Genomic DNA, 12,859 nt, shown 5'->3' with positions numbered 1-12,859 from the left:
TGGATGTTGGATGTAGGATTTGCCGTGAAAAATATAATAAAATAAAATACTAGGTGGTGGTGTAGCTGGGACCCATGGGTCCCAACCCAAAATGGCGTCCATTTGCGTGGGACCGTATGGTCCCAGACTGGGATGTGAGAGATTAATTTCAATTAATCAACTCAGCCTATCGCAGTCCACTGCTGGACATAATTAGTGTATTAATTTATTGATTCAAAATGACATAGTTATGGAAATGAATTTTGACTGCGTCTTTGTTTTATTTTCAGAGAATGGCGTCAAAAAAGAGAAAATACGACAATAGTTACATTAAATTTGGATTTACCTCCATTGAAAGTAATGGAGAAATAAAACCACAGTGTGTTATATGTGCCTCCGTTCTCGGAAGCGATGCTCTGAAGCCGGCAAAATTGAAACGCCACTTAGAAATGGTCCATCCTAATTTATCTGACCGACCACCTGAATTCTTTGAAGGTAAATTAGAGAATCTCAAAAAGATGAAACTTGGGCCTAGCAGTTCAAGATATGCGTCATAGGAAAAAACATTAGTTGCGTCGTTTGAGATATCGAAATTGATAGAACAATAAAAAAAACCCACACACAATAGGAGAAACACTCGTCAAACCTTGTTTGATGATAGCTGTCGAAGAAGTTTTAGGGATGGAAGCCAAAAAGAAAATACAAGAAATACCTCTATCGAACAACACAGTAAAAGCTCGAACTGAAATTATGTCAAATGACATCGAGCAGCAGCTTGTTTCGAAAATAAAAATTTTGCCATGTTTCACTTTGCAGTGTGATGAATCGACAGACATTTCAAATTGCAGTCAGTTGCTCGTATTTGTCCGCTTTTTAGACAACGACAACACTATTAAAGAGGAATTATTGATTTCGCGGAAACTGGAAATGACGTCAAAAGGTATCGATGTCATGAATATAATAGCGGAGTATTTTGAGAAACATAGCATTATGTGGGAAAAGCTCACCGGCTTCTGTACGGATGGCGCTCCAGCCATGTTAGGATCACGCTCCGGTCTAGCAACATTAATAAAACAGAAGAATCCTTCAGCAATAACAACTCATTGTATCATACATCATCAGGTGTTAGCTTCCAAGACTCTTCCTAAAAACCTTGTTAATACCATGGAAATAGCCATAAAAGTGGTCAATGTTATTAAAAGCAGTGCCTTAAATACACGCCTCTTTAAAAAACTGTGCACTGAAATGGACTCCGATCATGAGACTCTTCTATTCCACACTGAATTTCGTTGGCTATCGAATGGCAATATGCTGGGAAGGTTATTTGAACTAAGAAAAGAGGTTGAGCTGTTTCTAGCCAAGAAGAAAATTAAGAATTTACTAGAGCAGTTTTCTGATTCGAAAAGTCAGATGCATCTGGCTTATCTTGTGGATATTTTCTCACATTTGAATAAACTAAACTTACAGTTGCAAGGTTCTGGAAACATAAATTTAGCAGGTGTGGGAAACATTTTTATGTTTGAAGACAAACTGCGTGCCTTTATTTGCAAACTTCAATTATGGGTAGGTAAAGTTGGCGAAAACAATTATGCTGCATTTGTGACATTAAAAGCACTGGTCAATGATAGTAAAGACGACATGATCACCGCGAATATACAAGACAACATCAGAAGTCATCTGCAAATGCTGGTCGATGAATTCCACCATTACTTCCCGGAATATAACCAGACCGAATCAAAAGATACCCAAAAGCTGATTCGCAATCCTTTTGGTATTGCTGTTGAAGAGGTTGCAGAAGAAATCCAGGAAGAGCTCATTGAATTCCAAAATGACAGGCACTGTAAGGATGTGTTTGAATCAGTTTCTCTTGAAGAAACTGTAAAAAAAACTGTAAAAAAGCAATTTCATATCCTACAGTTCGGGGATTCGCCTTGCGATATCTTATGCTCTTCTCCACAACTTATTTATGTGAACAAGGGTTTTCTGCTTTGCTTATAATTAAGAACAAGACCAGAAATCAATTGAAAGCAAGTAATGATATTCATGTAGCTCTGAGCAACAGTAATAGCCCCAGAATTGCCCAGCTTGTAAAAAGGATGCAAGCTCAAAAATCACATTGATTTTCAATTAAAAGTTCTCTATTATTAAAAAAAAAAATTCAAATATTATTCTAAGTTTAATGTTTAACTAACAGTTATGATTAAAGTTTATTTTCAAATTCTCAGAATTTTTATTTTGAACCTTGGGGTCCCTGCACCGAACAAAAAAGTCCTAGTGGTCCCTGGTCAAAAAAAGGTTGGGAACCACTGCTCTATGGCATTGATGCCCCTCTATGGCAGTGAAGTCCCTCCCCTCCCCAAACTCTGCCCTCCACAGGCTCCACCCAAAAACCTCCCGTCGGTGGCAAAGAGGGACCTGGCAACCCTAACTAGGATCCAATTTTTTAAAGTTTTTTTTACAAACATGGGTCATTGAAATGGGGAAATTGGAGAAGGGCAATACAGAACATAGGAAAATATAGTTTCTAGCTAACTCAAAAGTTACAAATGGTCTCTGGTCTTTTGAAGGGGTGCTATCTTGTATGGTGGGCAGATATGGTGGTCAACTGCCTGAAGAAAAAATCCTGTCTCTATAATAGAGGCTTAATGAAATGTTATTTACCAGGTGATGCTATTTAATTCATGATGTCATTGACTTCCAGATTATGAAAAATTTCACCTCCCCATTCCACATATTAAGGAACAAGAGGACATTTTCTCCAGACAAGGAGATTATAGATGGGTTCTCCATTTTTTTCCTCCTGGAAACAAAGAGCTTGACAACCATCTAAGTGTTAAATCTTCACAGCTTACATGTTCTGTCCAAAAGTGAAATGGCATTTTGATCTGCTAAGATCCTTACAAAAATGTGTTTCTTGTAACAAAGGAAAGGCTGTTCTTCTACTAGAGTGGCAAGATTCTGTCAATTTTTAAAGTTTTTTTTTTTAAATTTGACTTCTAGGCTGCAGTCAAAAGCAAAGTCAAGTCACAGAAAGGGACAAACCTGCTTATTATTATACTTGGTCACATTACGAGAAGACCAGAGTCACTGGAAAAGACAATCATGCTAGGAAAAGTTGAAGGCAGCAGGAAAAGAGGAAGACCCAATATGAGATGGATTGAGTCAATAACGGAACCCCTAGGCCTCAGTTTGCAAGAACTGAGCAAAGCTGTTAACCATAGGGCATTTTGGGGGTCATTAAATCATAGGGTCACCATAAGTCAGGAGCAACTTGATGGCACTTAACACACACACACGCACAAGTTGCTGCTATCAGCTTTAACACCTTACATTTTCTTTACATTTATTTAATGTTCTTGAATTATCTGAATTGAAGCACTAAAGAAGCGCTAAAATTACTCCTCGCTGTCTGCTTGTGCTAAGTGAAAGTGATTGTTGTATCCCCATTCTCTTTTCCATATGTGGAGGACATAGCATGTCTTCTGAAACACTTGAAAAGCAAATTAAATAAAACCATGCAAACTGTTGCACATTCTATTGCTTCATATGCACTTTTATTTCCTTAAAAATTATACTGAAGTGCTCTGTGTTACTGAGCCATTGTGCTTTTGCTTGTGAAAGCCAAACCACACTAAGTACATTTTCCTTTCTGTTTGTGCATTGCTGGATCCAAACCCTTGGTTTCTTCCCCATGCCTTTCATGTGCTGGATTCCCACTGCCTGGAAGCAAGCCTAAGCAGTTCTACGCAGAAATAAGTCTCATTTTATTTAATGGGGCTTTCTCTAGGGATGCCAGGCTCCTGGTGGGATCTGGAGATCCCCTGGAATCACAGCTCATCTCCAGTCTACAGAGATCAGTTCTTCTGGAGGAAATAGATGTTTTGGAGACTGGACTCTTTGGCATTGTACCCCACTGAGGTCCCTGTCCTCCCCAGGCTCCACCCCAAAATCTCCAAGAGTTTCCCAACCTGGAGCTGGCAACCCTACCCCTCCCACCCCTCTCCAGTGCCCGGGGGCAGGACCTGGCAGCTTTCTCCCAAGAAAGAGTTCTTAGGATTGCAGTCTATGCATTTGGAAATGAGTTCCCCACAGGAAATCTTGGTGCTTGTGAAAAGGCCATAACAAGCAAGAAATAAATATATGAGTGATCTGTTTGAATCAAACTGAGCAGGGCTCCTGGACTTTTAGCTATAGATCTAAAACCATTTCAGGTGAAAAGACTACTTTTTTGTTTCTTGTTTGCCTTTAAAGGTTCATTTCTAACTACAGATAAGTAGTTATGAAAACAATGTGCTTGAATTAAGTTAGAGTTGAACGAAGCAAATGTCTCAAAAGGACATCTGTAATAAAGAATCAAATGGCATCATTTTAATCTAGCCCTTCAACAAATGTTTTTCATGGCTAATGGGCTTATTTATTCCACTGTCTCATCTTAAAGGGTAAATATACTGGCTTTATATTGCCACTCATAGACAACTTAGGGCTGAACTGGGCATGACATGTTTTGTTTTTGCGTAAATAACAGAAGTGTGGAGGGGCAGTTTGAAACTGGGCCATGGCACTGGGGGAAGAGGATGTAATCCTTTTCTTTTTCGCCCTTTCCACAACTCAGTTCCTTAATGGAGTTGCTATGGACAGGAAACTGTGTGGTACTGAAGGTTTCCTCAGTTGGGCAAATAGCAATTCTGGGGAAGGGGGATGAAAATCAGCAAAAAGGGTTCAGAATTTCCAGTTTGCCGTTTGAAATTATGTATTGGATTATAAAATTTGTGCGAAACAGACATTATTATTAGAATGTTTCTCCTTTTCGGTTTCTTAAGGGCTGATAAAACTGGTTTGGCACCATTTTGTTCAGGGTCACTACATGGGTCGAACTGGGGTTTAACCATCTCAGGCTACTAAATCTGAGCAGAAATGAGCCTGCTCCAAGGCTGCTTTAAGAGCAAGGAGAAAAATAGACTGATACTTTAAAGTCTTTTTTTCCCTCCTAAAATTTAAAGGTAGAGGAAGCATTTTTAAAACTGTGGAAATGGCTCGGGGGAAGAGATAATCCCCTTTTTCCCGCTGTCCTGATCCTTATCATCTGGTGATCCAAAGCACAGATCCCCAACATCATGTGTTGTTTGGCTCTAAAAAGCTGATGAGAATCGAGACACACAGGTCAGTCCTAAGGAATGCAGTCACATGAAGCTGTTTTCTACTGAATCAGACCCTTGGTCCATCAAAGTCAGTATTGTCTACTCAGACCAGCAGCGGCTCTCCAGGGTCTCAGGTAGAGGTCTATACACATCACCTTCCTGTCTAGTCCCTTTAACTGGAGATGCCGGAGATTGAAACTGGGACCTTCTGAAAGCCAAGCAGATGCTCTACCACTGAGCCACTAGTGGACATCATCATCATCACTATGACATTTCCCAGTTTCTCACTGGGTAGGGACATCTTGGGTATGACTTTCTAACTTTAGGGATAGGAGTTTTCTGCAGCATTGCTCATCTCCCTCTTTAGCCATCGACTCTTAAGATTCTGGCTTTTACATTAGTGGTTCAGGCAACTAGATATTTCCAGAATGGCTCCAGATTGTATGCATAATGGCTATCATGAATAGTTTATTTGATCATCAGTCTTCATTATGAGTGTTTACAGCTGGCTGTCTACTATTTCTTTCTACATTTTAAGAGGTCAGAAAATTTACTGCTACATTCTTTGTGAGAATCATAGAATAATTGAGGCTGCTGATGAATCTGTAACTAAGCCGTTTGAATAAATCATGACAATATTTGTTAGTGGACTTAAACTAAAAGGTACAGAAGTATTTCAACAACCAATTATATGGCAAACGATTCCCAACTGGTATGTAAAATGCTGTTTATATATTCATTTCAGTAAAGCTAATAATTACCAAAGAAATACTGAACTCCCAAGCTTTTTTCCCTTTTGTGAATTATATATTGCTTAGAATTCGAAACAAAGCTGTAATAGCCTCCTCTTGCAACTCTGGGAACTGGGGTATTTCAGCATTGCCTGAGTGACCACTTTGGTCTCTATTATTTCACATATCGAAATCTAGGTAAATATAGGCATCAAGCTATTGGTGCTTGTAATACATATGATCAAGAGAAAGTGCTTTAAGTCATCATTTAGCTTGTTTAAGGTCGTCTATGCATGTGTACTTTCACTCATGTTCATCCCTGGTCTGTCCCAGTTGTTCCTTGGAGGTAAGCATGAGTTTTCTGCCATTAGAGATGACCTTGCGGCCAGCCCTCACAAATCCCGGGACTTTCCATTCCTCTATTAACCCAATTCTTCAATCTTCCCTGAGATTGGCCTGGGTGAAATCACTATGCATAAGGCAAAGCGTGGGACACGGAAGCTTAGGGGAGTGATGTTTCTCTCACAGAAAGCACTACAGCCAAGTATAAAGCAGTGTTTCAAGGGGTGGGGGTTCCAATGCTTCTTGATTTGAACTTGGAGTCTGCTGGTGCATAGATTCACAACAGGAAAGGGTGGGTCCAGCCAGCAATGAACGTCAGATAAAACTCACATGCATAAATGACCTAAGAATTTTGAGTCCCATTTGTGCATGTAAAGTGTCACCAAGTTGTAGCCCATTTATGGCAACCCTGTAGGTTTTCAAGGCAAGTGACTAACAGAGATGGTTTGCCATTACCTTCCTCTGCACAACAACCCTGGCATTCCTTGGGGGTCTCCCATCCAATTAGTAACCAGGGCTGACCTTGCTTCTGAGATCTGATAAGATCAGGCTAACCTGGGCCAACCAGGTTAGAGCTTTGAATCCCGTAGGGAAAGGTAATACTAAGCAGACAATAAGAATTTTGTTTTAAAAAAACCCCAAACATGTAATTAGCCTTCATGGTTCTTGCGAAGGTGTTCTAATTAAGACCAGACTTTTACAAGAATTAATAATTTCACATCAGTTTCCATTTTGTATCTTCTGCCCATTTATTTATATTTACACATGTAATTATATACAAAAAGGCATTGGAATTAAGGATGGGGTTTTTCTTTCGTTTCTTAACTGCCTTTATTTGTACTTTATTTCCTGAACTCTAAAGCCTATTAAAGACTAGGTAGAAGATCTGCAAACGCAGCACATGTGTTCTGTTTCCTTCAAAGTCTGAAAAGTGCAGGACAAGTGAGATACCTATCCCGAATGTTTCCTATACCTCATCATGCATAGAACAAGACAATTGACAGAGGCAACATAGACAGTAGGTTTTCTTCTTTGGTTTCTCTCCCATAAGAAATGCTTTGGGTGTTTAGCCCATTTGTACCACACTGTTCCCAATACTGGATTATTATTATTTTGGTGTGTGTGTGTTTGGTGGATTATAAGAAAACCGACAATGATGTATCCTGTGAGTATATCTGGGATATTTTTGCCTCCCTCATCCCATGAGAGAGAATGACTGATGAGCTTCATGGCTGAGTGGAAATTTGAACTCAGTTCTGCTTGCGCCTAATCCACACAGGCCAAATGTTTGCACACAGACACCAAATGTCAGTATGCTGTTTCTATGCCATCCTCCCGTATCTGCCTTCTCAGATAGTAAATGTTGCTAGCGTGTTGCAGCGATGCTATAATTAGTAGATGTAAATCCTCCGCGAGATAAAATTCTGTTGAATTCTTTCTATCTTATCTTGTTTCAAAAGCCAGCACAGGAGACAGTATTGCAGAATGAAAGAATGCAACATATAGCAAGCGGGAGGAGACTATTAAGTACAGTAGGCAGGGGCCCAGACAGGATTCTTTGCATGAGCACCGACTACCAGTACACCAGAGACATGCTACAGTATTTTCCCTCCCACCTAACCTGACCTGTATGATCTTTGCCTGCTGACCATCCTCTGGCATTACAAGGCTGATTATCAGGCCATTTATGTAGGGGTATTTACTTCGCAGTCCCTGCTGGACTGCTTCGAGGTTTCCTTCGCATTATTCATGATTTTACCAACTTCAGACATGACTTCGCTGTGGCCTCATTCTTCCCCTGCTGTTCTAGGGTCCGGTTTTAGAACAAATTTAAAAACTGCTTTAAGGCAAGAGCGCCCCATTTCCTTGCATATCTCTTAACTTCAGGTTTCTCTCCCCACACCGATTTTGGCTTCTCCCTCCCATGTGTCTGTCCCTCCCATCCAAACCATCCAACCCCTTCCCTCAAGGCAAAGTAAAAACGAGGGAGTTAATGAAATGTGCAGGAAGACACTGAAGAGAGGCTGCAAAGGCTGGAAGGCAGCTCCTGGAAGGGAGCTGTTGAAGAAAGGTGGGGAGGAATAACCAGCAAAAGCACAAGTAGTCCCTTTAAGAGCTGACCTGCCCCCTCCAAGTAAAGTGCAACAAGGCTGCGTTTTCATGGGGGGTGGGGACTCAGAAGCTCTGTGATTCACTGGGGATTCCTAATTAATCACAAAGTACTCCTGGAATTGGGGAGGAGGAGAATCCCTCATGCATATGATGTTTGAGAATTCAGAGCAGAAAACTGTGCAGCAAACCAAACACAAATTTCCCCTGCATAAATGACCGGAGTCTCTGTTTCTACCTTCCCCAAGGGGTTGGTCCCACTCACTCAGAATTCCTGAGAGTAACTCTGCATCTAATTCTAATCAGCCTTCCACTGCACTTTTTCTTTTCTTTTTGTATAGTACTGAGCAAAGCAACTTGTCTCCTTGTGCTGCTGTACTGATGGAAAGTCTAAAGCTGCTCTGTGCACAGGGCATCGGGCAGACACACAAAGGGAAATGCGTGGTTTTCAAGATCCTTAACTTCTGCTGTAGCCACCAGTGACAGGAGTGAGAAGAGTAAAAGAGCTTCATCAAACCATGTTCTGCACTGCCAGAACCAAACATTCAATTGTATGGCAGGTGTTTGCTCTGTTCAGATTTAAGGCCAAGAGTCTAGCAACAATGTTTAAATTTAAGGTCTACATGCAAGAGCTATTTTTAAAAGGCAACAGAAATCTTCTTGCTGCTGAAACAGCTACAATCTTAAAATATGTCTAAGGTTTTTTTTTTACATTTTTATTTTATCAAATATTTATAAAATTGTAAAAAATGCATATTGAGGAATGGCGATATCATCATTATTATTCAGGCAGTTTCACACAATGAGATCCTTCTTCCATCGTTTCTCAACCATTTTCTTTCAACAATTTTATGATCTACATTACCTGTGAATTTGAATTGCGCTCTAGTTTCCTGAGACATCTCTATTAGTTATCACTTGTTATAGTTCTTCTAGTTTAGATTATTCCAGGATTAATTCGAAAATGAGAATTAATAGCCCAATTATGCAATTAATAATCCACAATAAAAACTAACTGACATTAATAGTATGCATTGAAAAAGTGACATTGTATATTTTGTTCCCCCCCCCCTGCACTAGCCAGTAGATATAATGATGCCTTTTTCCATGTATGCAAGAATACCCAATTCCCAGTTTCTGTAGTATCTAAGCAAATTAACTCCCTGGTTTCTGCTACAGGCAATTGCCTTTTGGCATCATCCTTTGGCAACATTGTCCCCAGTTGCCACAGCAGCTGAAAAATGGACATGTATAACCTAGTCAGCTGTAATCTGGATAGGAACCACAATCCTCAGAAAGTCTCCAGAAAAGGTTGTTCTCTACTGCACTCGAATCTGGACAGCTGAGGAGAATGCTGTAACATGTGGGTGATCCACACAGATCCAAGATTTTCACTGTCCACCCTTAGTGCGTCTTAAAATTGGCAGTATCCTACCATCCATGTGCAGAAGGCACATCAAGTTTTCCCCCATTCTGTTCCACGGTGCAGCTCCATCCAACCATCAGAAAAACTGCAGCATTCACACAGAGTCATGAGGGTTGGTGGCCTGGAGCGATGAGGAACAACAGAATGAAGTTGCCCTCTCCAATCAGTGGAAGAAGTGCAATTTCTACTCATTATCACACACATACCCCACCCAAGTGTGTGTTCCTCCACATAGGTGTCATGGCCCTGAGAGTAGAGTTGCCAACTTCAAGTTGGGAAATACCTGGAGATTTTGGGGGTATAGTCTGAGGAGGGTAAGGGGGTGGAGAGGTGAGGGACTTCAATGCCACAGAGTTCAATTGCCAAAGCAGCCATTTTCTCCAGGGGAACTGAATCCTATTGCATGGAGATCAGTTGTAATACCATGAGATCTTCAGCCACCACTTGGAGGTTGGCAACCGTACCTGAGAGTGATCCCTCCAGGGATCAGATAGAGCCACAACAATGGAAAGAATGCAAGAGAATTATAAGAACTATAATTTACACACATGGTGTCACTTACATACATTGGAGGATGCTCCAGTGTCACAAATATGGGCTGATATGAAATGTATCCACATGAAATGTAATGGTTTGTAATACTGTTAAAGCCCTCTTACCCGAAACTCTATTTGTAATTAATGAAAGATTTTGTCCCAGTATTAATTAGACTGTACAGCCATCGCCAGTAACAACTTTTGGTGGGTGGTCAGACCATGATTACTTGGTTTTGATGAGAAAGTGCCCACCTTTCCTCAGAGCTAAAATTGACCTGAAGCTTTTAAACATGGAACTGAAAAATTACAGTACAAAGTCCCAGTTCTCTCTGCAGCCCAACAATCCATCATCCTCATAATGGAAATCCAGGAAAGTTATATATACTCCAAGGAAAGACATGCCTCATTTAAGCTTTATAATGTGACCTTTATAATAACAAATGCATATGTGTTTGGGCTAAAAGGCTTTGTGTATGCCTGCTTGGGAAAAAGTCCATGTTCCTCCTGAACATTTAGTTTGCTTTCATATGGAGGTATTACTGTGTCCCTCCCTCAACTGCAGTGTGTGAGAACTTTGCTCCCTTCTCCAGCCGAGACCCCTCAGATAGTAGGTTTCCCTTCTTATTTTGGACTTAGGCTGTAAAAGCAGATTCCTATTAAAACAACTGTCAGGGGAGCTTAAACTTGAAGAGTCTCATAAGGCACCTAGGTTGAGCTATGACATTGGAAATTCCCAGGAATTAAGAGGAAGGGTGTTGCTACAAGGAAAGCAGAACAAGGGCAATCTCCCCTGCCTCAGTGGCATATCATTCATAACAAAAGACTTTTCAGCCCTGGAGACATCACCCATTATCATGACATATCCCAGAGGTCTCTGCCTAGCCCAAGGACGTTGCTATTTCATTAACCAACTGCCAGTTTCTCTTCTTCCTTTTTCACTTAATCAAGAGGGACACTCGAGCATTTACATTTATTGTTATGGCAATTGGCCAGCACAAAACAACAGAGCCGTGCAAGTACCCATACACCACCAGTAAAAACAACAATAAAAAGGGACAACAAAAATACAGCAGAACACTCAAGCAATAATTTGCCCTCCATCCTGTTTTGGGAGTTATGTTACCTCTCCCAGACTTTTGTGCCCATGCAGATCTGCGCTCACTTCAACTTAATTGAAGTATGTTAATCATGTTGCCTCACCCAGGATCTTTGTCCTCATGCAGATTTGGCTCACAATAGCCTAATCGAGGTACTTTTCCTACCCAAGCTTGACAGCAGTTAACCTTAAACCAGCCAGTGAGATTTAAACTTTTTATCTTGACCCAAAGTTGGAATAGTCAAAGCCCCACCTACCCTGGTGTCTTTCTGTCCATAAAAGAAGGAACTCCACACCCAGCAAATGGTTCCTCAGACCTCTGGTCCAGATCTCTGCTGCCCAGAACTTTGGTTTCCTTATGAGTTCCTGGGCTGCACTCTGCGGGCTTTTTCTCCTTGCTTTGCCAGCTCCTCGCCTGCTCCTTGGATCTCTCCTACATCTATCCCAGACTTCTCCAGGCCTGAAGCCCTGGATTTAAGGTTGTATGTCCCTTCCTTAAAACTTCCCAATTACCTCCCTTCTACCTTTTACAAGTGTGCCTTCTTTTTGGTGTGCATGTGTATGTGCACATCTGTGATTGCTTAGGGAATCAGTTCTAAGGTGCTTGTAGTGTAGGTTCTTTACATTGTTTTATTTTTGTATACAATAAAGTTATTTGTTGGTTCTTGTAGGTTATCCGGGCTGTGTAACCGTGGTCTTGGTACCAAGACCACGGTTACACAGCCCGGATAACCTACAAGAACCAATGAACTCTGACCATGTTATTTGTGTTTACAAAGTTATTTGTGTTTACAACTACGTACACTCTCACTGTCTTTCTTCATACTTTTATTTTGGGGTACCCCTACTGAGATCCACCCTGGTATACAGAGACTACAAGGTCTTGCGTTATTCTTTTCTGGAACCCTCTTAAAGCTAATTTCCCCCCTTCTCTGGGTCCAGATTGGGCAATAGACTGGCCACAAACAGCGAATGGAGAAGCTAAGAAACAGAAAACGGGTAGAAATGTGTGTAGCATTAAATTTGGGAAGGAAAGGAATACATTCATCCTGTCCTTGAAGAGAAGTGTTCTTGATTTCATGCTCATAGTGCTGGAAGAAGGTTCAGGAGTGGAATCAACTACAAAAATGGAGGGCTTGAAATGCCCTTCTTATCTACCTAGATCTACCAGGTTGCAGATGGGGGAGCACTGCTAATGGCCAAATGTGGTGCAGAATTAGGATCTATATTGCATTGGGCCCAAAGCTGAGGATCCAGCTGCCTATTGGTTGTATTTGGGTTACAATATGATTGGTGAAATTTTAGGATTTGAGACCCCATTGGTGTGAGGGTCAGAATGTAAGCTGTCATAGGACAGTTCAAACTTTCTATTGTAAGAGGGTACCAGAGATGAGTAACAGGATGATGTAGTGGTTTGGAGAACTGAGGATACAAAAGTACAGAAGTGAGGCAGAAATGGGACCTTTGGGCTTCCTAGAATTGGTGTGGCTCAGGAAGGTATA

The 12,859-nt window shown here is 41.0% G+C and overlaps 1 protein-coding gene across 1 annotated transcript; it reads left to right on the top strand.

The window, feature by feature from the left end:
* Positions 1 to 272: 272 nt before the first annotated feature.
* On the top strand, positions 273 to 1,464 carry LOC130483081 (protein FAM200C-like; the record flags this gene model as incomplete). The annotated part of the gene is given in 2 exon segments (XM_056855999.1): positions 273 to 593; positions 595 to 1,464. Coding segments are annotated over 2 exon segments (1,191 nt in total), but the record flags the coding sequence as incomplete, so codon positions are not given.
* Positions 1,465 to 12,859: the final 11,395 nt, after the last annotated feature.

The sequence above is a fragment of the Euleptes europaea genome, chromosome 9, assembly GCF_029931775.1.
Source record: "Euleptes europaea isolate rEulEur1 chromosome 9, rEulEur1.hap1, whole genome shotgun sequence".
In the NCBI taxonomy this organism is placed as follows: Eukaryota; Metazoa; Chordata; class Lepidosauria; order Squamata; family Sphaerodactylidae; genus Euleptes; species Euleptes europaea.
This window is presented reverse-complemented; position numbering and strand designations above follow the sequence as displayed.